This window comes from Marmota flaviventris, chromosome 1, assembly GCF_047511675.1.
Source record: "Marmota flaviventris isolate mMarFla1 chromosome 1, mMarFla1.hap1, whole genome shotgun sequence".
Classification (NCBI taxonomy): domain Eukaryota; kingdom Metazoa; phylum Chordata; class Mammalia; order Rodentia; family Sciuridae; genus Marmota; species Marmota flaviventris.
In genome coordinates this window covers 55,964,432-55,987,717 of record NC_092498.1, presented here as the reverse complement: position 1 = coordinate 55,987,717, position 23,286 = coordinate 55,964,432, and the positions used below count along the sequence as shown (strand labels likewise).

General features: G+C 36.3%; 1 protein-coding gene across 1 annotated transcript in view; it reads right to left on the bottom strand.

Moving 5' to 3' along the window:
- The window catches only part of Cog5 (component of oligomeric golgi complex 5), a 345,900-nt gene that overhangs the window by 10,773 nt on the left and 311,841 nt on the right, over positions 1 to 23,286 (bottom strand). The window contains exons 17-19 of the mRNA XM_027926490.3: positions 21,572 to 21,675; positions 14,894 to 15,131; positions 9,078 to 9,154 (exon numbers count right to left, since the gene is read on the bottom strand). Of these exons, the coding sequence (XP_027782291.1) occupies positions 9,078 to 9,154; positions 14,894 to 15,131; positions 21,572 to 21,675 (419 nt within the window). The remainder of the gene's footprint in view (positions 1 to 9,077; positions 9,155 to 14,893; positions 15,132 to 21,571; positions 21,676 to 23,286) is intronic.

Sequence of the window (23,286 nt, the reverse complement as noted above, 5' to 3'; positions counted from 1 at the left end):
TCTCTGATAAGGATTTTTCTAATTTCAACTGCTTTATCAAATAACATCATTTCATCATTTATTCTCTTTAGTTACCGAGAAAATATTTCAGCTCACTTATACTGGCTCTCACAAGAAAGCCAGAATGATCCAAGTTCTATGGGAATGTGATCAAGGTCTTCCTGTGGTCACATCTGTCAAATCATTTCAGTGTTCCATGATGTGGAGCTTTGGGTCATCATCAAGCACCTAATTAGGTATGAAAAGTTACTGAGGGATTTTCGGTTTCAACCACAGGTATCCCTTTAAGTCCTTCTCTGTGTGGATGACACTGTCTTCATGTAGGGGAAAGATTCCATCATCATCATCAGTATCAGCAGCAGCAGAAATAGCTAACACACGTAGGTAGCACTTACAACATGTCAAATACAGATTAAAAGCTGTGTAGAGGGTTAGACAGAAAGCAAGATAGCAGAATAGGTCCCAGGATTCACTATGTTCCTCTCACAAAGTCCACCTAGCAACTATCCTCAGAAGAGAACACTTTTGTGAAAACCCCCAAACTCAGGAATAAGACTGATATACCCACGCGGATTACAGAACCATATATAAACTATGCTAGAAAGTTAAGAGGTATGGTTCTACTTTGAATGCCTCACTCCTCCCTGCCCTGGCACAGCACCATAGAAGATTTCCTGGCCCACAGTTTCTGGGCTGGAAAAGACCCAGAAGTAGACATCCAGCTTCCCCAGAATTCTGAGATGCTTTGCAGAAGCCTACTTCAATCTTGCCTCATAGGGAACAATGGGACAGGATTCCCTGGTGTCAAGTAGAAACAAAGAATGGTAGGGGAAGGCACATAGCAACCAGCATGCAGATCTGGAGCAGAAGTGGTGCCTGATGAGTGAAACCACTCCATGACAGTTTACTTACAAAGCTGAGCAAATTGCTCCTAGAATCCCATTGAAAAGTTCAAGCTGGCTTGAGTACGTAGGGAGCTGCAGTGGGACTGCCCAGCTTCAGAACTCACCTCAAGACCCCACCTACGCAGACAGTGCATATCTATGCAGTATAGGGGCTAGACTTGTCTGAACTGGCTCCACCCAACCTCAGAGTCCACTCATTTAGGGCAATGATTCTGCTTAAACTCAGATCTCTGCCTACAGTCCTACTCAAGTGCGCACAATTCAAATAACAATACTGTCTAACCAGGAAATATACCCTGCAACTCTGCCAGATCAGAGGTGATTGCAGTACCCAGCCAATGGTTCTACCTAACTGCAGGGCCAAGCCATTGGTACTGCCAGACAACAGAGCCCAGCAGCAACTCTGCTTGTTCTCAGGGTCAGTATCAGCTGGCCCACCCAGAATAACAGGCTGTACTAAATAGTAAAGTTCTACCTATGCCAAAAGAATAGCTATGAAAGCCAGAAGAGGTGGCTGTCTCTTCATGCAGATATCAGTTCAAGGATACAAGGGTTACTAAAAATCAGGGAATCATGATACAACCAAAAGAAACTAAGAAAGCTCTAATAAGGAATCCTAAAGAAATGGAAATAACTGACAAAGCATTCAGAACAATCTCGTTGAGGAAGTTCAGCAAACTCTAAGAATATACACATGAAAAATTAAATTAAATTTGGAAAACAATACATATACAAGATAAAATTTTGACAAAGAAAAAGAATAAAAAATTTAAAAACTAGATATGAAAAATACAATGACTAAGCTGAAAAATTCGATAGCTTCAATAGCAGGTATAATCAAGCATAAAATCAGAGCTTAAAGACAGAATATTTTAATTCCAGTTGGAGGAGCAAAAAGTAATAAGAAAGAAAAAGAATAAATAAAATTTTAGAGGAATTATAGACACTACCCAGAGAACTAAGATTTGCATAATTCAGTAAAAAAAGAAAGAAGAAGAAGAGGGAGGGGGAGGAGGAGGAGGAGGAGGAGGAGGGGGAAGGTAGTCAGAAATAATAAAGAAACGACAGTGCCAAATTTCCCAAATCTGGGAAAATATGTCAACATCTAAGTACAGAAAGCAAACAAATCTGCAATCAAATTCAACCCAAAGAAGAGTTTACAAAACCACATAACAAACTATTTAAAGACAAAAATTTTAGGGACTGGGGATGTGGCTCTGTGGTAGAGTGCTTGCCTAGTGTGCATGATCCCCGAATTCAATTCGGAGGGTGTGGGGGGTTTCTAGAAGCAGCAAGAGATAAGAAACATCACACACAAGAGGATCCCACCAGGACTATCGAAATATTTAACTTTCTCTTAAGAGCTGATATATATCTTCCTTTTTGATACTGACAGCTCAGTTTGTTTCTTTTTTATCTTTGGCTTTAGGAATTTTAAAGCCAAATTTGACACTTATGTTTCAATGAAGTTAGTTTTATGGTTTCAATATTCATGTTTTTCCTTTCCTTTCTTCCAGTGTTTTCTTAATATAAACTACAAATGGAAAGAAAGGCAAGTAAGGAAAGAAGGGCAAAAAGGGAAAGAGGACAAAAGACAGGGAGAGAGGAACAAGCTGGACACATATGCATGGAACATGCCCTGTCTAGCAGCCTGGCACATACAGAAGCTGTCTCATAAAAACATCTGCATAAGCCTAGGCTGGTAAAATTCAGCTCATTTTAAAATGGGACCTTATGCTCAATCATCAGTCCCTTTGGAGTTCTGAGACAGAAACTATTTAGACAATACTAAATCTTTCCCACTGGCCACCCTAACAGAACTGCCAAAAGAACCATGAAAGCAAAACAGAACTTGATTCTGAATTATACACTGCTGATATAATTACTAGTAAACATCTAATGTGTAGACATTTTATTCCTGGTGTTGGTTTTAAGAGGCTGAAAGAATACAACTCGCACCCACCCTTCTCCCTGATTCCAGATAGGATTTTAAAACCGGCAAGTTAAAAAATAAATCATCATTTGAAGTGCTTTATGAAGTAAAAGAAAATTACGGTAATCTAAAAAGCAGTTATCCCAAATGCCACGATATCATTCTTAGAAAATAACATTCTAATTATAGCATCACTATCAAGGTTAAATTTTATAGTCAGAAAGTAGTATTAATTAAGTAGAGTATTAGGTCCCTTAGAAAAACTGTATTTCTGTCAGGAAAATTCACATTAAGTGACTGACAACTGTGTAGTCATCAGTTTTCTGACAGTTGGTTAAGGTCAATCATAAAGTGAAGTAAGACAAAAGTCCTGCTACTCCTACATCCACAACACCCAACATCATTGGTGGCCCCTTTCATACTACCTGCCATGCCTTCATAACCTCTTGGTGAGGGGCCTAATAAAGCAATAAAACCACTGAACATGTTCATTGAGCTCTATAAATAGTACAGAAGTGGAAAGGTAGGGGAAGGAAATATGATTCCACTTGGGGGTCAGTTGGCCATCTTCCTTCCATAGAACACAAACTTTAGGGAGGCCTGGTTTGGGACTTGAGGGGCTTTGTGGACCCTAGGAGAGAATGATATAGACTAATGCTTTGGGGTAAACAAGGACTTGATGCAGAGAAGTGAGAATGGTTCCTTTTTTGGAGTCTCGTTCTCTATCCCAGCAGACCAGAAAGAAAGGTTTTTAGACAGATGCTCTCTAGCAATAAAAAACACACTTGACTGAACGTTCCTGTGCACTGTCCTGGAGTTTGCACGTGGTAGTGAAGAGTGAGATGAGGCATCTCAGCAGCAGGAATTGCCATAGATTCTCTTAAAAATGTTTCCACATTTTCCTAGTTGGTTGGTTATAAACTTTCAAATGTTGTTCCATGACAAATGCAAGTGAAAACAAATGGGAATTTCTGGAATAAAATGTAAGGTCACAAACACAGGTTTTGAAATCAGGCAGTTTTAAGCCTGAAATAGGACTTTGGGATACTCCTGCTTTTTGGCTGTGCAGTGCTGGCTACTTCCCCGTCTTAAGTTTCAACTGCCTCACACAGATTGCTCCTGATTCATAAATGCAATGAGGATACACAAGGAATATCAGCAAAACACCCAATATAGGCTTGGCATATAGTCAATAATTAAATTATGGTTGTGAGAAATAATAAACATGATAATAAACTCAATATTCACCCCTTCATGTTTAGCTAAGCACCCCCTGCACTATAAAAGCAGCAGCAGAGGATAACGAAAACAACCTAAATCTAAGGTGGTGGCTGAGCTGAAATCTAAAACACGGAGTTAAGAATCCAGAAACCTCAGGGCAGTGGTTATTTCAGAGAATAGATTAAGGGGTCCGGATACACAAGTGGAAAAAAAGAACAGAACATTAAGAAGGTGGCCTTTTTTTTCCAGTTCTACAAAAATTCAAACACAGAGGTCTGGAATTTCAAGGAGCATCTGTATCATCGACACAAACTGTAGACCTGGAAAACCCTCACCTCTCCTACAATGAAAAGCAACTGACATGAACACCCCCATCTGGTTACTAATCAGGTTACTGGCTTCTTTTTTCTACTGCTCTTCATGTTAAAAGCTCCATCTTTTCTTTTTTCTTTTTTTTGTACTGGGCACTAAACTCAGGGGCACCAGACCACTGAACCATATCCCCAGCCCTATTTTGTATTTTATCTAGAGACAGGATCTTACTGAGTTGCTTAGTACCTTGCTTTTGCAGAGGCTGGTTTGAACTCATGATTCTGCAGTCTCAGCTTCCTGAGCTGCTGGGATTACAGAAGTGTGCCACCGCGCCCAGCTAAAAGCTCTATCTTAACAGAGCCCCTGTCCTGACAATTTTCATCACTCTGTCATTAACCTGGATGGTAATGAGGCTTTCAGCTGAGCAGGCTGTGGACATCTTCAGGACAAATTGCCCCTTCAGGAGCAAAGGTGGTAGGGCCTGCCTGAAGGCAGAATCTGTGTCTCTAAGCTGGTGAAGGGCACTTGGACTTATGTGTCTTTAGCATCACACAGATATGCACTGACAATGTCAAAGGTCAGAGCTTTAAGGCTTGTGGACAGGGTGAGTGAAGGTACCAGCCACATGACATCTGCTCAAGGATCATCATGCTGTAGAGAGATAGCAAGGAGGCAATCTCTGCAGCTCTGACTTGGGTATCTTGTGTAGAATACAAATTACCCAAAGGCAAATCACTAATGTCAGCACTTTTCTGAGGCAGCATTCTGTCCTTAGTATGAAAAGGTTCTTGTTGCCTGAAGAACTCTAATGTAAACTAACAAAATATAAATATATACAATAAATTTGCCAGCTTAATTAAAAAGTCCACTGATATTACAGTCAAAAACAGAGGGCCCTGAGGTAAATAGCTGCATGGTGAAGGAAGGGAGCCTGTTAAGGAGTATGAGTGGGGTACAGCTGGAGGCAGGTGCTGTGGCCAGCACACCACCCTCCTCTGCAGAAGCCCCTTGCCTTCCCTCGCAGCCACTGCATCTAATTCAGACTGAGGTCTTCTGTGTTCCCATAACATGCTGGGTTTTGCTGTTTGGCTTGCCCTAGCCTTATTGGGTAATGATTTAGTATATTTTATATTATTCTTAAGTCCCTTTGTTATTTTTAAGTGGTAGAGACAATGGAAGAAGAATTTCAAAATAAAATGTGTCAACTTTTCTGAGTACAAAAAGTAAAAAAACCGAGGCAGAAAATTTGAGAAATAAAGAAAAATCACTAATGACAATCTTACTATCCAAAGATAATATTTTGATATTTAATTCCTTTTGGCTTTTATTCTCCATACAATATACACTATTATTTAAAATATAGTAGGGATCATATCACATATCACACTTAGTACTCCGTTTTTCATTTAGTGATGCATTATAGATTATTTTCATATTACTGATATTAAAAGACAACATAATTGTTAATTGCTGCATATATCTGATCTTATTAATGGTACATATTTTATTTAGCCAATCTCCTATTGTCTTCCATGAAGTTGTTTTTGGTGTCATTCAAAGCCTTTGACAGGGATTCATGAATGAGAGCCAAAGTGTAATATGCATATGGTCATTGGATGATGCCTATGCCTCCTCCATAGCCCACAGAATCGATGGAAGAAAAGCACTAATTAATAAGAGAGGGCTCTTCCACTGCACTACTTAGGACTAATTTTGGAAGAGTTAGATCTCTAATAAGTTTTTGTGGATATGCAGAATAGAGGCTTAATTAGATTAATTAGATTATTAGAACAAAGGGTGTTCTGTACTGATTTCCTCCTTTCTGAAAGGGATCTGGTAGACCCCACACATGGGTAAGCTTTTCCAAGTCAATTCTCTTCTAAAGGCAACTCAGAAAATCTGGTAGAGCCACAGCTTGCCCAATGACAACACAAGGTAGGGACATATGTCCACAGCTTTCCTCTTCTCAAGCAATGGGACTTAACTTATTCTTTATAGAGTAAGGGCTATTTGAACACCCTAATAAACTATGCTTTCACTTTTTCTCGATCAAGTTGATAAAATAGTTGTCCCAGTCCCATTAAATAACTGAGAAAGTGCTAGGAGCAATTCAGTAGATTTCTGCAGATTCAATAGGTCTGTAGGAATATTTTGGTACAGACTAATCTTTGTTGAAATTTTTCAATTAATTCAAGTTATGGAAGATACTCCACAGGTAGGATACAATTATCTTTGTGTTCCTGAGTCTTTAGGATCCAAAGGGCTACCTGCAGGGGAAATGCAGGGGTACCATAATCCCATAATGGGCATGCATCTTCATAGTCTACAGAAAGAAAAAAAAAATTCTGCTCTCTGTCAGTAGAACAATTACAGTTCAAGAATTAAGGGCCCTATGAAAAAGTTGAGTAACTCCTAGATGAAAACCATTAGTGAGCCATGAAACTAATTTTGTGAGTTAAAATAATCAAATGAAAAAGAAAGGTCAGAGAATATTGAAAAATGAAGCAAGGGCAATTACTGGTTCATGAAAACATACATGTGGGTATGCACATGTATGTACAATAGGTCTGAGTGTGCTTGCAGGTTTATATGTGAGTATATGCCAAATTACAATTTAAAAAGTTTCTTACCATGAGTAATGGTCACAAGTTTGAAACCCATCTAGACTGACCATTACTTCAGGAAAAAGTAGATATAAAAAATGGACAACTTTTAAATTTATACATTGATCAATGACTAATTTTTTATTCCATAAATAGGTACTAGAAGATGTCACCCAGACTTGAAGAATTTAAGAATCATTTCTCTCGTGTAAGAGTTGAGAGGGTTGACAGAAAAATTAATACTCTTTTAATATCCACACATGAAATAAACAACTAAACATAGGATTATCAAAAACAATAGCCTAACCTTAATACAGCAAAAAATCAACGCTTTTTCATGCTTTTTTCAATAACTACTTGGCTAATATGTTAACCATACTTTAGTATATTAATCAACTCAGCCAGGGCAACATTTTATTACCCAGCTGGGATTGCTGTGTTACTATCTTACTCAAAGTAAATGACTTCACAGGAATTTTATTTTATTTTGTTAAATTTCTGTTTTAGATGTTGATGGACCTTTATTTTATTTATATGTGGTGTTGAGAACTGAACCTAGTGCCTCACACATGCTAGGCAAGCACTCTACCATTGAGCTACAACTCCTGCCCCCACAGGAGTTTTATTAAAGTTACTTTTATGGTACAGATGACTGATGGAGTGGTAACCTTGGGACCTCATGATCTTTTAACTCACCCATATTTATAGTGCAGAACTCTGTAACTTCAACAAAACAATTTAAATACTTTTTATAAAAATCTGAGCTGATCAAAAGAAGATATATAAAAATATTTGCTATCTGACTTCAAGTTGTCCCAACTTCAAGTTGTCTACCTCTGTACAAATGGCCAGTGATTTCTTCATTGAGGGAAAAATAAAATTCAGGCTTGTGTTGACATTTAAAAAAAAGTATCTCTGTCAATTACCAAGAGGTAAAGTGAAGCATCAGGTTCCCCTCTTGATCAACAATCTTGAATTCCTGTATTTCTTACATTATGCTTGAATTTCCTACTGTAATATTTTGATGACATAAGAGAACAAAGAGATCATTTAAAGGAAACACTACTTTTTGATTAGTCTCCAATACTAAGTCAATCTTTAGAGAGCTGCATGCTGCACTCTATTACCTTTATAAAACTATATTCAGAGATCATTGTGGTCTTAGATATAATGGTTAGTTTGTATCAAGGCTTCCCATGTGACATGCTGTGCTCACAAAATTATAAATATATATTACGTTGATACTCTGAACCTTCAAGTTGGTCAAATTTTTGAGTGTAAATATTTTCTGTATGTGCCATGATGTAAAAAACATTGGGAAATTACATAAATAGCCATAAAAACAACATCTTCTCATCTTCTAAAATCTGCTATTGAAGACCTCAGTCATTAAGTTAGTCTATGTTACATAAAATCTAAACTAATAAAAGCCTAAGTGATCAGCACCAAAAAGAGTTTTTTCCCTTTGAACTGGCATATTCTTAGATTATGACTATGAATTAACTTGTTTTTTTTTTTAACTGATTTCTAGGAAGCTTCCAAAGATTGGTGCTCACTATAATAACCTAAGTTATCCAGTATACTTATAGCCATTCCCTGCAGTCTATCACTGAGTTCAGTTCTCTTAATACTTCATTCAATAGTTTTGGTTATATCCATATCATGAAATATAATCTATAATCTTTCAAAAAGTAGACTGGATTAAAAGTAATAAATGAACAAATGAAAATTTCAAAAAAAGATGTCTATATTATTATGCACTGCCTGGCTTTACTACTAAATACATTTTTCAACAATAGGAAACAAAAACAAAACAAAACAATTAAAACAACCTAGGAAGAGCATAAGAAAATTTACCAGCTCAATCTTGTGAATTGTACCTCAAAAAGAAAAAACATACCCACTAACTTATTAGTCATTTCATATAATTATATATGGGGTTCTGATTTGAACAAAACTTCTAAGATGATTCATATCAAATTGCAATTATTATAGGTCAAAAATGACTGAATGATGAAAAATTTACATAGTTCAACCTGAATAAGAAAAAAGGATTTATTTGTTAATAGGATATGACTGTAGTAACAAAGAATTGGTTCTCACCTGAATGATCTCAGCATTCGATAGGACTTCCCTAAATCAGATACTCGTCTGCAAAATGGACCCACGGCCAACTCCATCTGGAATATTAAAAGATACTCCATAGCTTTTTATGTAGAATCCTTAGGTGAATTTGGGACATAGCTGAATCACACGAAGTTGTAGCTTGCAGTAAACTTAATGTTACCTGGACCATGAAGCCAGTTTTAAAAGACAATTAAAATTACTAAAAAGATAAGAACTTAGATAAATTTTACATTACTAAAGGGGCCCAAGACAAGACAATTCCTTCACATGAATAGAAAACCTTTGTGTGTGTGTGTGGTTGTTAAATAAGGGAAGAAAGTTAAGGTCATTTTCTCCATTGAAATACTGGGAAAGAAAGTTTTCAAGACTGTGTGCCTATATTTTAAGTAGGTATGTCAAATCTTTTTTATAGTCAACAAAGAGAACTTTTATGAGTCAGTGTGGCCCAAGTCATTACAAGCTTTAACTCTAAAACTTTCTATAGTACATCTGTGTCAGAAATCCAAAACTATAGGTTTTAGTAGCATGACTATTAACAACTTTCTTAACCTCTCTCAGTCTCAGGTCTCTCTTCTACAAAATGAGATAATACCAACTACTTAACACCTGTTAATTATGCAAATTAAACAGACAATTCCACGAAGGTCTGCACGAAGGTCTGTGTGCATGGCATCTGAGTGCACGTTAAATGTCAGCAATTATCACTATTTAAAACATTTTTCCTCTCTTAAATTATTGGTAAATTCATCTGCTCCCTGACATAAAAATTTAGTAAATATTGGTTTCACTTCTCTTTATTTTCTTCCATTAAGTGGAAATTCTACTTATCATTACCTGGGCTATCTGTTCTTTATCTACCAAGTGCACATGCAAAGTTTTTACAGATGTGGCATTCAGGTGATAAACTGCTTCTTCCCTCTTACTATAAATTTGTACCCTGGCAAAGAACAGTTTAGAAAATGGCTGAGAATAAGCTGTTCCCTGGTAGAACAGCATCTTTATTCAAGAAACACATGGAAGAAAGTGAGCTCTCTGTTCTTCTGGTCATTCTTATGAAAAACTGTTCAAAATCGTCTTGCTATTTGTAATCAATCATTCCTTTGAGAAGCATGTTTGACTCCCTATTAATTGCTAGGTACTGAGCTACACATAGGAATAAAATGATGAATTTAATGAGATTATTTGCTTTAAGGAAGTTTCAAATTTTGTGAAAAAAGTGACATTTAATTATTCAAACAATATAATGATCATTTAATAAAATTGAAAGAAAGGTATGTGTATGTAGGCACATAACACACACACATACACAGTCTTATGATTCTATTGAATAATCACTGTTTGAATAAATATATATATAGATATAAATATACATGTGCACACAACCATTATTTTAGGCAAAATTAAAGTGGTGGGTCAAAATATATAAACTGAATGTCAAGGAGAATTGGAGGGCAGTTTGACTGGAGATGAACAGTGGCCAAGTTAATTTCTCTGTTATTGTATAGAAGTCATGGAGTATACATTGTATACTCCATGTATACAATGTATATTGTACATGGTTGGAAAACTCTAAAATACAAAAAAAAAAAGTGAAAAAAAGAAAAATATAAGGAAGAAAAAGCCAGAATTCTTGCTTCTTGCCAAAAACACAAAACAGAATAGATGTGAGCCAGCATTCTTGAATTTACTTGTTTCCTTCAGAATCCATCATTTACTTTACTATGAGGACAAATTTAAAAAAAAAAAGATCATTATTTATCTTTGATTTGCTAATTCCATTCATAAACCTGTGTGAGTGAGTGAGTGAGTGTGTGTGTGTGTGTAAAAGCTTTTTCTTTTTTTAAAGGACAGGCTATGTGATTTATTTTTCATGAGATACTTGGTCATTTTTTCCCCCCCCAATTACCCTAGTGGGTCACTGTCTTCAAAGATCAAACCAATCAATCTTTGGCCTAGCCCTTGAGCAGGACTAAATGTTAAAACAATTAAATGGCTAAGAAAAAGTTACTATATGAGGAAAATCGACCTCAAATGGCTGTGAAGTCTATGATGATACAGAAGATCTGTATGTCATAGGACAATTTCAAAATGTTACATGTTTAAAATACATTTTGCATTCATAAAAGGCCTCTAGAATACTGAAAATCATTTTCTTCTGCCAGAATTCCATTAAACAAATTCCATTAAATAAAGACCATGTTTAAAAATGCAAGAGTGTTCGTTTTAGAGGAGGTGACTCTGCAATTAGCTATGGAAACAAAAATGGCATGTACAACTGCTACTCTCTAGCCCTCCTATTTGGGAGGAATGAGCAGTCAGCTGCAGGTAGATGAACTAATTACTAGCTGTTCCTTATCCACCACAGACATTTGGTTAACCACAGGGCATCTCTGGATACTCCTAGAGCTCTCCTTCCCTGACACTGTTCATGAGAAGAAAAGGCAATAGGAATTAGAAAAGACATTAGAATTTAGAGCACCTTTGTTTTCTTTTCTCAATTTATATTTTTGGGAAAAGTGAGAGAGATAAAAATGTATATATACTTAAAGGGCACCAGAAGGCTATAAATAGAAACTGCTAGGAATACCACTAAATTATTTAATGCTAACTTCAATGGATGTCCTCTCCCTCAGGGAAGAAAAGAACAGTAGAGGGGGACTGTGTGCTTCAGAGGGCACTGTGGGCAAGTCTACAAAGATTCGGGAATCAGCAGAGCCCCAGGGCCTTGGACAAGCTCAATGCTTTCAGAACTGCTGTGTGATTAGTGTAGACACAGAGACCATGTGGTCACAGCAGGGAATTAATTACCTGTAGGAAGCCACCTCATGCCCATGACCTGGATTCCTAAGGGGATGATATGCTGTGTACTTCCCTCACCATGAGCCCTCCAGATGGCACCCTCCAACTACTTTCTCTTTTCTGCATTGGTGCCAGTGAGAGGTTAGGATTCTTTAAAAAGTCCTCAAATATACCAAATATGCCTTTGCTATAGGACATTATGCCAAATACCTGCATTCCCAAACCCACTTTACCAGGCCCTTCTTAAGCTCTTTCTGTTATTTATGTCAGAATACCAGGCACTTTTATCACAAGAATACTTTTCAAACCCATAGAGTATTTGTGTATTCTTGATTCCAGTACCTCAGTGGCTTTGTTTAATTTTGAATACAAATTGATAGAACTTTCAATAACGAGGGTGTTAAAAGGGTTTCTAGTAGACAGTTAATGCTTGTCATGAATATAAATGTCGGGGTAATGCTATTTAAGTGTTTTGACTAAGCCTGGAAAAAAAAAAAACTTCCAATTATGCACAATTCAGAAAAATGAGGCACAACATATAATTGTGTGGTGGCAAGAAAACAAACCAATGAAATGAAAACCCCAAATTCAAAATTTAATTTTTAAAAAAAGTGGGAATGGGGATCATAAAATCATCCCCCTTGTTGGACAACATTTGCCAAAGCTACTAGTCCTAAATATGATTATATATATAATGGTGCTTCCACCTGACTTTCCTGTGCCCATGATCCATAGGACTGGAGCCATGCCCAAGGAAAGTGTTGGGACGTTTTGAAATTGGGACACACTGTATAGCGGTGAGTTAAGGCATCTGCCTCTCAATACTATACAGACTGAGGCAACCAAAGGCCACTGAGGGATTGGAAAGCAGACTCTTAACATTGAGCAAATGCCGTATAAATAGATGCCTTTTCTACATTTAAGAAACAGAGAATAGAGCCTTTGAACATAAATTAGTAATAATCAGTGATGAATTTCATTTATTGTCATGGAAGGGAAAAATCTGGTTTACTGAGTAACGTGTCTTAAGAAAAAATAAATGCAAATAAAATTCTGAATAATGCAATTTGGGCTAGAAGCAGCTCACTCCTGCCACAAAGGACCCTACACTTTGAGCAGGTACTAGTTGCAGTGGTAAGGTTTCAAGGACAACAGTTCCCATCTTTCAATACTCATAAAGAAACATACCATTAAAATAAAACCCCCAAACAACAAGCCTCTCTCCAACAGCTTCTCATTTTGGCCATCTCCTGCTCGGCTGCCACTCTAATTGGACTTGAAGTGCTGCCTCCAGGAAAGTGACTCAAGAACCAGCTGGAGCAGAATGCAAATAAGCTGGTGGGGGAGGGAGCCCCAGGGAGGGAAGAGGACAGGAAAAGTAAAACAAAATTAAGGAGGAAAAGGGAAAAGGAGACCTGAGTACAGCTATGTTTTAACAAAAAAGAGCAGGCAGGCCTAGGACATCAATGTGTTTTCATTTCAATAAGTAGCCTATAAACCCAGTAAGAGAAAAGTTCATAATAATTCTCTTTAAACTGAGTTTACTGGTAAAACAAAGCAAAATGTTACAGATGCCCAAAAATGAAACTGACAAAAATAAACAAGGTTAAAAAAAAGCCTTTTAATGGGAACATTTGATTAATTTGTTTTCATATGTGGCTACTAAAGGCACATTTCCCAAAGGAAGCTTTTTGTGTGTATGTGTGGTCTAGTAGACACGGGACTATCATTTGGGGATGAAAATGACTAATAGCTGGATCAATTATTAGGTAAAAAGCCTGCTTCTTGAAATCTGAAGCGGGTTTGTGTTACCTCTTCCATCTTTTACATTCTGTCTGGTCTGAGGGAGCAACTGACAGCCATCACCTAACATAAACGGTCAGGCTAGATTCTTTCTACCATGCAAGAGTAATGAACCAAGACACACTCCCAGATACAGGCAAGAATAAATATCGACAATAACCTTTTATCTTTATAAGCAGGGAGGATCTGGCAAATCACTATGAAGTCTCAATTTGAATAACTAGATTAGGAAAGCTAATAGCTTTGAAAGATTTAAAAAATGATTTCACTCTCATCATGCTATACAAAGAAGAATCATCTTTGTTTCTGAATCTTTTAATGAAAGTATATATTTGGGGTATTTCTTCTTTGCCTCTCTCTCCTAAGTACTGAAAGGTTTTAAAAATCTATGTAAATAATCCTTTCCATTAGAGCTGATTATGTTTCTGCTATTTTAATTTCATTTTATCTCACAAACATCAGATGTCAAGGCTAGCCATAACTAAGAAATGTACTCAACTTAAGAGAGGAAGACCAAACAGACTCCATATCTACCTGGTTCACTGTACATCTCAACGAATCAGAAACACCATGATGAAGTGCTGAGCTGGCCTCTAGAGAATAATAGATATGCTGGAATTCTTTCTCTTCTCATGACAAGCAGCCCCTTTCCATTATTTGAAAGGGTATTTTACAGCCCATATCACTTTTTAAATCAATTAATTACTCTTATCAGTATTGACCTATTAGGATGTTAAAACAATGAAAAAGCCCCATTTTACACAAAAAAATGGGAAATGCTATTTTATTATGGAATGAGTTACTTTACCTTAACCTTGAAAGATCAAAGATAAGGGATAATTATTTCATTAAATACAAACAACAAAATATAAAAATATTTTTAAACTTTTTCATTTAATCAATTAGTTCAAAGTGGATTTATTTTTTCTTCATGCTGTAACTTTCTTTATTTAAAAATATTTTTTTTTTAGTTGTTGATAGACCTTTATTTTATTTATTTATACGCGGTGCTGAGAACCAAACCCAGGGCCTCAAACATGCCATGCAAGTGCGATACCACTGCGCCCCAGCCCCAGCCTTCTTTATGCTGTAACTTTTTAAAAACCACGATTAATAGCTCTTTACTGACTAGATAATATTGAGACTAAAACATCTTCTCCCTTGGTATCTTAAGTTATGTATCAATTTACCTGTGCAAAATCAGCAGCAAGTCGCATTTTCCCACCTTCACCAAGAGGTCTTATGAGACTAGCATTTCGGATAAACAGTTCAATCGCTCTTTGGGCAATAGCTTCAGTGTTGTCAAAGACAAAATCCAAGCAATCAAAGTGTTTAAAGTAATCACTCATAACTCTAGTAATGAAACCTTGTAGCTCCTTCATGTACAAAGAACAAGGAACATCAGGTTTTCCTGAGCTGGATAATGACCTGTAAAATAATAAAACACAACCATTTTCAGCACCAATACACTAAACTTGATTTCCCCACTTTTGGCTGCTATTTCAAGTCTGCACAATTTTCCCCCTTAATGATAAAAAGGCATGTATTTTTTTGCTAAGTGTAAAAGATCATAGTAATTATATTCTAAAGGGCTGGGGTTATATAGCACAATGGTAGAGCACTTGCCTCGCACGCATGAGGCTGTGGGTTTGATCCTCAGCACCACATTAAAAAACAAACAAATAAAAATAAAGATATTGTGTCCATCTACAAATTTAAAAAATTAAAAAATTATATTCTAAAGAATGTGTTTAGATGCTAGAAGGACTATTGAAGGAATTTTAGAATCCATTTACCTAAAAGATCATTAAAAATGAAGAAGACAGCCATCTTTCTTAGATGAATCACACAGGGCCACTGTTATTCTCTGGCCTCACAAGGACCCTCCCAGTCTCACAATTCTCCACCCATGCGCATGTTTTGCCTGGTAAGTGAATGCATCAATAATGAATCCTGAAATAGCATTTTACACGTTGAAATGGCAGAAAACACTGTCCTCTCTAAACAAATTCTTGGCAATTGTATCTCTGCTCTTGCGCTATTTAATCTGATCAGTCCAACAGCAGAATTCTGACTGCGGAACTGGTTATGTAACAATACACATGGTATGCAATTTCTTCCTCCAGATGATGAGGCTTGGAAAGGCTTTAATTTGGATCAACAGACAATGCCAGCTGATGCTCCATGATATACTATTTATAACTTATAAATGTTTACAACTGCCCTTTAAAGAATATATTAAAAGAATATGAAATATAGGAGAAAAGAATTATATCAAAATTAAAAATCACCTGATACTGGCTAATAGATGAGATCACTGGCTATATATGATTTTTCAAAATGCAAGTTAAGTGTTTCCATATTCTGAGAATGACATAAAAAAATTGGTGATGATAGAGATGAAAACCACATATTTTATTCTTCTGTATGTGGATAACCAGTGTTCCCAATACTCTTTCTTGAAGATACTATTTATTTCTCATTGTGCATTCTTGGCACTTTGGTTAAAAAATCAGTTGGCCCTCAGTGTGTGGGTTCATTTCTGGGCTCTTTATTCTGTCCCATGTGTCTATTTTTATAACAGTACCATTCTGTTTCAATAGCTTTAAAATGCAGCTTGACATTAGGAAGTATGATGGTTCTGGTTTTGTTTTGCTAAAGATGGCTCTGACTATTCAGGATTGTCATTCCATATGAATTTTAGAATATTTTCATTTCTGTGAAAAATGACATTGGAATTTTGATAGGGATTGCAGTGAACGTGTACATTGTTTTGAGTAGTACTAACATTTTAATAATATTAATTCTTTAAACCCATCAACACAGAATGTTTTCATTTATTGTGTCTTTTTCAATTGCAGAATACAGATCTTTCAAATTTTTGGTTAAATTAACTCCTTAGTTTTTTTGTTTGTTTTTATTTTTGGTAGCTATTGAGAATGTAATTTTCTTTCTTTTTTTTTTTTTTTGTGGAGAGCTCCTTGTTAGTGTGTAGAAATGCTCCTTTTTTTTTTCTTAATTCTTACTTTGTAACCTGCAACTTTACTATATTTGTTTATTAGGTTTACAAGTTTTTTTGATGGAGCCTCTATAATTTTCTGCATTTAAGATGATACCATCAGTGAACAGTGACAATTTGAATTACTTCTTTTCCTACTTGGTTGTCTTCTTTTTCTTTTTCTTGACTAAACTCCAGCAAGGAACTCCAGTACTATACTGAATATTAGTGGTGAGAGTGGACATCCTTATCTTGTTCTTGATATAAAGAAAAAGCTTTTAGCTTTTTACTATCAAGTCTGATATTAGCTGTAGGCTTGTAACACATGGTCTTTAGTGCTGAGGTACATTCTTTTTATTGCTAATTTATTGAGAGTTTTTATCATGAAAGGATGTTCATTTTTGACAAATGCTTTTGAGTTGATCATATGACTTTTGTCCTCCATTCTATTGATGTGATATGTCACATTTATTGATTTGTATATGTTAATACATCCTTGCATCTGAGGCATAAATGTCATTTAATTATGGTGAATAATCCTTTTAAAGTGCTGTTGAATTTGATTTACTAGTACTTTGTTGGGAATTTCTGCATCTATATTCATCAGGGATATTGGCCTATAATTTCCGTTTCTTGTGGTGTCCTTGTCTGGCTTTGACATCAAGGTAATGCTGGCTCATAAAAAGAGTTAGGAGTGAGGAAGAAGAGGAGGAAGTGCCTGAATAGGAAGGAGAGCCAAGTTCCATTGTCAACGTGCCTGGTGAGTCTACTCTCCATTGGGATTTCCTGAGACTGCAGCAGGAGAACAAGGAATATTCTGAGGCTCTCCGGAGACAGCAACTATTGCAGTAGCAACAGCTCTGGGAGCAGGAAGAGTATAAAAGGCAGCTGCTGGCATAGAGGCAGAAACATATTGAGCAGCAGAAAGAACAGAGGCGGAGGCTAGAAGAGTTTTCCTTGATGGTTTTGGATGGTCCTACAAGGAAAAGTGGAGAATGCTGAGCTCACACAGACAAGTTCATTCTGGAAGTCCCACCAACTGTTCCTTTCTGTTCCTCATAGCCTCAATATATTTGATGATGATCCCTGAGTCTCTCCTCTGGACCCACTCATAAATGTTTTGTTTACTCTGCATATATCATCTAGATTAAAAATTCCCACCAAATAATGATCTCCCTGCATGCAAAAGTTTTAACATTACTAATACTACTTTTTGTATTTAGAGCATTACCATGCCTTTGGCTCACAGAGAACTTTGTCAATGGCTAATTTTTTTTTTTAATAAAAATTGTTTGTACGCTAACCTTTCCCCCAATCTAATAGTTACTTGTTTGTTTTTCAGGAGAAATGAAGTCTATTTCATTGTTATTCTATCCCATATTTTTTTGTGTGTCTTTTTTCTTTGAGTCAGATTTGGTACCCATCACCTATTCCTCCTTACATACATGATGGTTAGCCTGTTTTCCTCGTTGTTTATCTTAAGTTTAATAAAAAATATTGAAATGATGTCCTAGAAAAAGCCTGATCAGCAAGCTAAGATAAACTTACATTAGTTGTACTTGGGGTATGATTTTGAACCTATTATGTATATAACTAAATGTCATGTCTGCTGGTTTGTATGTTTTTATTTTGATCTCATGGAGACAGATTATTAAAAGAAAAAGAAAACTTAAAAAAAATAAAAAGAGTTAGGAAGTATTCGCTCTTTAATTTTTTGGAAGAGTATGAGAAGGACTGGTATTAGTTCCTTTTAAATGTTTGGTAGAATTCATCCATGAAGTCATTATTTCCTAAGATTTTCTTTGACAGGAGACTTTTTATTACTGATTCAATTTTTCATTTGTTCATTATCATTCTTAGATTTTCTATTTCTTATTGTTGTATTGGGGATTGAACTCAGGGTCTCCCTAGGCAAATGACCTATCACCGAACTACACCTCCAGGCCCCTTCTTAACTTTATTTTGAAACAGCATCTCAATAAGTTTCACTAGCTGGCCTTGAGCTTTCAATCCTCTTGCCTTAGCCTCCTGAGTAGTTATTATAGGCATGTGACACTGCACCTGGCTATTTCTTCTTGATTCAGAGGTTATATGAGCCTAGGAACCTCCCACCAACAGTCTATAGAGGTTCTGTTTTCCATACACCATTGCCATTATTTATTTATTTAAAGAGGGAGGGAGAGGGAGAGGGAGAGGGAGGGAGAGGGAGGGAGGGGGAGAGAGAGAGAGAGAGAAGAGAGAGAGAATGAATTTTTTAATATTTATTTTTTAGTTTTCGGTGGACACAACATCTTTATTTGTTTGTAGTGCTGAGGATCAAACTCAGCGTTCTGCACATGCCAGGCGAGCGCGCTACCGCTTGAGCCACATCCCCAGCCCCATTGCCATTATTTAATATTTGTGTTTTTACTAACAGCCATTAAGACATATGTGTCTTTTTCTAGATTATCAAATCTTTTGGGATTTAATTAATTGTTCACAGTAATTTCCTATGATCTTTTGTATTTCTCTGCTATGAGAGTTTTAGTTGTCTCCTCTCAATTCTGATTTTGAGAGCCTTCTTTTTTTCCCCTTAGTCTAGCTAAGGGCCTGTTGATTTTATCTTTAAAAAAAAAATTCTTGGTTGTGTTGATTTTTCTTTTTCAAGTCTCTATTCCATGTTATTTCTGTTCCAATGTTTATTTTCTTCCTTCTGCTAACTTTGGCTTGATTTATTCTTCTTTTCCTAGTTCCATGAGGTGTAACATTAGGTTATTAATTCCTTTGCTGCATCTTGTATATTCTGGTAAGTTGTGTTTCCATTTTCTTTTGTCTTAAAAGATTTTTTGTTTTCCTTTTGATTTCCACTTTGACCCCCTGGTTTATTCAAAGGCAGATTGTTTAATTTACACATATGTGTGAATATTTTCACTATTACTGATTTTTAGTTTCACAAAACTATGATTAGAAAAGGTATTTCTTATGTCTTTGATCCTCTTAAACTTGTTCAGACCTGCTTTGTGAATAACATAGGATCTGTCCAGGAAGATTGGTCCATTTATGCTTGAGAAGAATTAGTTTTCTGTGGGTGTTGGATAGACTGTTCTATATGTCTACAAGATCTATTTGGTCTGAAGTATAGTTCAAGGCCACGGTTTCCTTATTCATTTTCTGTCTGAATTATATGTTCATTGTTGAAGGTGGGGTATTTAAGTCTCTTACTACTATTGTATTTTAATCTCTCTCTCTCTTCAGATCCTTTAGTATTTATTTTATATATTTAGGTACTCTGATATTGGGTTTATATATGATTTAAATACTATATATACTTGATGAACTGACTCCTTTGTCAGTACATAATGCTCTTGCTTTATTTTATGTTTTTTTTTATTTAAAATCCACTTTGTCTGTTATAAATACAGCTACCCCTGCTCTTTTTTGGTTTCTTTCCCTTCACTCTCAAGTTATGTGTGACCTTAAAGGTGACATGATTCTCCTATTTAGGTGACAAAGAATTGGTCTTTCATATCTTCTTCTTCTTCTTCTTTTTTTTTTGGTACTGAGGATTGAACCCAGGGGTACTCAAACACTGAGCCACATCCCCAGCCCTTTTTAATATTTTATATAGAAAAAGGGTCTTGCTGAATTGCTAAGTGCCTTGCTAAGTTGCTAAGGCTGGCTTTGAACTCACAATCCTCCTGCGTTAGCCTCCCAAGCTGCTGGGATTACAGGTGTGTGCCACTGTGCCTGGCTCAAATCTTGAGCTAAATCTTCTATTCTGAAGGACTTTCTCAAGAGTTCTGGTTTAGTCAGTTGCAATTATTTCCTTGAGCAGTAGCAAATAAAATATTAAGAATTTCACACCCATGTGTCAATACAAGTAAAATACATATTATAAATTCTTATTGTAGATTAGATGCTTGATTTAAATTTACTAGAATACAAACTTGCTTGGCTATTGCTAGAGGTTCTCCACTGATAAAATATAGTAATGAATTGTATAGAAGCTTAAGTATCTTTTTTGCTTGTTTTTGTTATGTTTGTGGTACTGGGGATTGAATCTAGGGGCACTCTTAGTAGTGGCCATGTCCCTAGACCTTTTTAGTGTTTATGTTGAGGTGGTCTAAGTTACTGAAGCTGACCTTGAACTTATGATCCTCCTGAGTGAGTCTCCAAAGTAGCTGGTTTCAAGTATGTACCACTTCACCCAGCTAAGCACCTTTATAAAGATAGCTTACATACAGAAGTTGATGATACAAGAATTAAAACATATGCATAACTGAGAAGCAGCAGATTGTCATCTTTATGTGATGCCTTGTGTGTATGTTCTTCCCTCCTGAAAGGGGCTCATCCGTCACTTCAAGGACCTAAGTTCCTCCTCTTCCGGCCTTCCTTCCTCCACTCAAACTGTAAATCTGACAAGTGTCATTTTACATTAAATGTGACTAGAAAGTCTGAGGAAGGGAAATCAATCTTGAATGGGCTGGCAAGAACCTGCCCGCAAAGCTAAAGCAGGATTCAGATGAGCACAGTAGCACAGGGAGGACATTTTGTACAAGGAATATTATGGCTGGGCCAGGAGGTAATAAAGAGGCTGAAGTAGAGGGTATTTGTCAGAAGAAAGGAAAATGGCAAGAGTGAAAAGGGAAGGTGGTACAAATCACAAAAATCCCGAAGTGCCAAGTCAATCCCATAAACCCATCCTATTTTTCAACAGGAGGAGAGATATGAAAATAAGAAGAAAAATTTTTAATCTGTTAATAATACAACGGAGGTTGGGAGCTAATAGAATTCTAAGAATGAGGCCTAGCTGGAAGGGGTTGAGTGAGTGAAAGAGGGGATGAAACCAAAGGCAGTAGCATCTAGTTACATTTTTAATTAACAATTTTACCCAGAAAAATCTTCTTGATGCATGGTGATAATTATGGCCTCTATTGCATCTCCCACTGAAGTCAGTAAAGGCTGCACTGCATTCCCCATAAGAGCATGAATTGTCTGACAAGAGAAAAAAGAAAGAAGAGGCGAAATCAAAGAAATCAACACAAAGAAACTGAAATGTGAGAAACATTTTGACTAACAGTTTTCATATTCTATCGAATTTAGACTATACATAGTTTAACTCAACAGAAGTCTGCTCCTCTTCCTAATCCTGTCAGTAACAATTTTTAAAGCTTAAAATATGTGGAACATGGCACTGAAAAATTTCAACTCCTCCACTCTTCTCATTTTTTTTCAAAAGGCTGAGTGGGTAAATGAGCCCCTGGAGAAAAGTAACACATGAAAGAAGGGAAAAATGGTTCCACTTATGAAACAAAGAAAAAAAATGAACACTTTTTTTCTCAAAAGAGGTAAAACTAAAAGTAATTCTTTAAAAACTGAAACATCATCATATGTTTTTAACCAGAATGACTATAATAAATACACTGGTAATTCTCACTTAGGCATTTCACAATTTGGTTTCTGCTGAGAGTTCTTTAGCAGTGATTCTCATCTGTGGGCAAATTTGCTCCCCCAGGGAACATTTGGATATGCTTGAAGACATTTTTGGTTGTCACAACCAGGAAGGGGAGAGAAATGTGCCATTAGCATCTAGTGGGAGAGGTCAGAGATATTGCTGAATATCCTACAGGACAGATCACAACAAAGAATTACCTTGCCTGAAATGTACATGTGGTGAAGGGTGAAAACCTTCCACAGAGAGGCATAATTACTGGTTAATTAATGCAAGACCCCATTAGTCTCTGTGTACTAAGTTAATTATGGGGTTTTGGTGAGGAAATACTGACTGGGACCCAGTAAACACTCAGTAAATAGAACACTGAAGTACACTTTACATGCTTTAATGATGATTGCATATACTGAAGTTAGATAAAGGCTCTGGCTCATATATACATATGATTGAAATCAATGAAAAAAAGTTTAAAAAAAAGTACTCTTCTTTATTAAGTTCCAAGTGGCATCTGTAGCTTTTTATCCCTGGTGAAAATGAACATACTATATACAGGAGTGAGTGAAATACCGTTTGCCCTCAAGGATCTATAGTCTAGTAACCACATATAAAAAAAATTATAGTGATATAAACACTTGGTACTGTGGGATCACAGAAGGACCTTCAACTTATGCTGACAAGATATGAAAAATAAAGAGTGTTCTTTGAACTGAATTTTAAAGAAGGATAATACTGGTAGCTCATCTGTTAAAAGGCACAGAAACCCAGAGAAAGCTAACGCTTTAGGAAAACTGCAAAGCAGTTAGTATACAGAGACTACCAGTGTCAACCTATTTACAGGAGAAAGAAGGAATAACAGAGGTTCTCTGAGTAGGCTGCTCCGGAGTTAGGGATTCATCACAAAAGGATCAGGAGGCCAATAATGAGTTTTCAATGAAAAAATGTGGCTAAAGATTTTAATTTAGTAAAAAACACTTTAAGCAGTAGCATAGATAAATGAGACTACAGACAGAACAGTTATGAGGCCACAGTAGTAAATGCTTGCAATAAGTGAGTAGTAGCAGGAATAGAGATGAGAAGACAACAGAACTTGGTAAATAGATCTGGAAGACAAGGAGTGAAAATATTAGAGAGTATACAATTTTTTTCTTTAACTG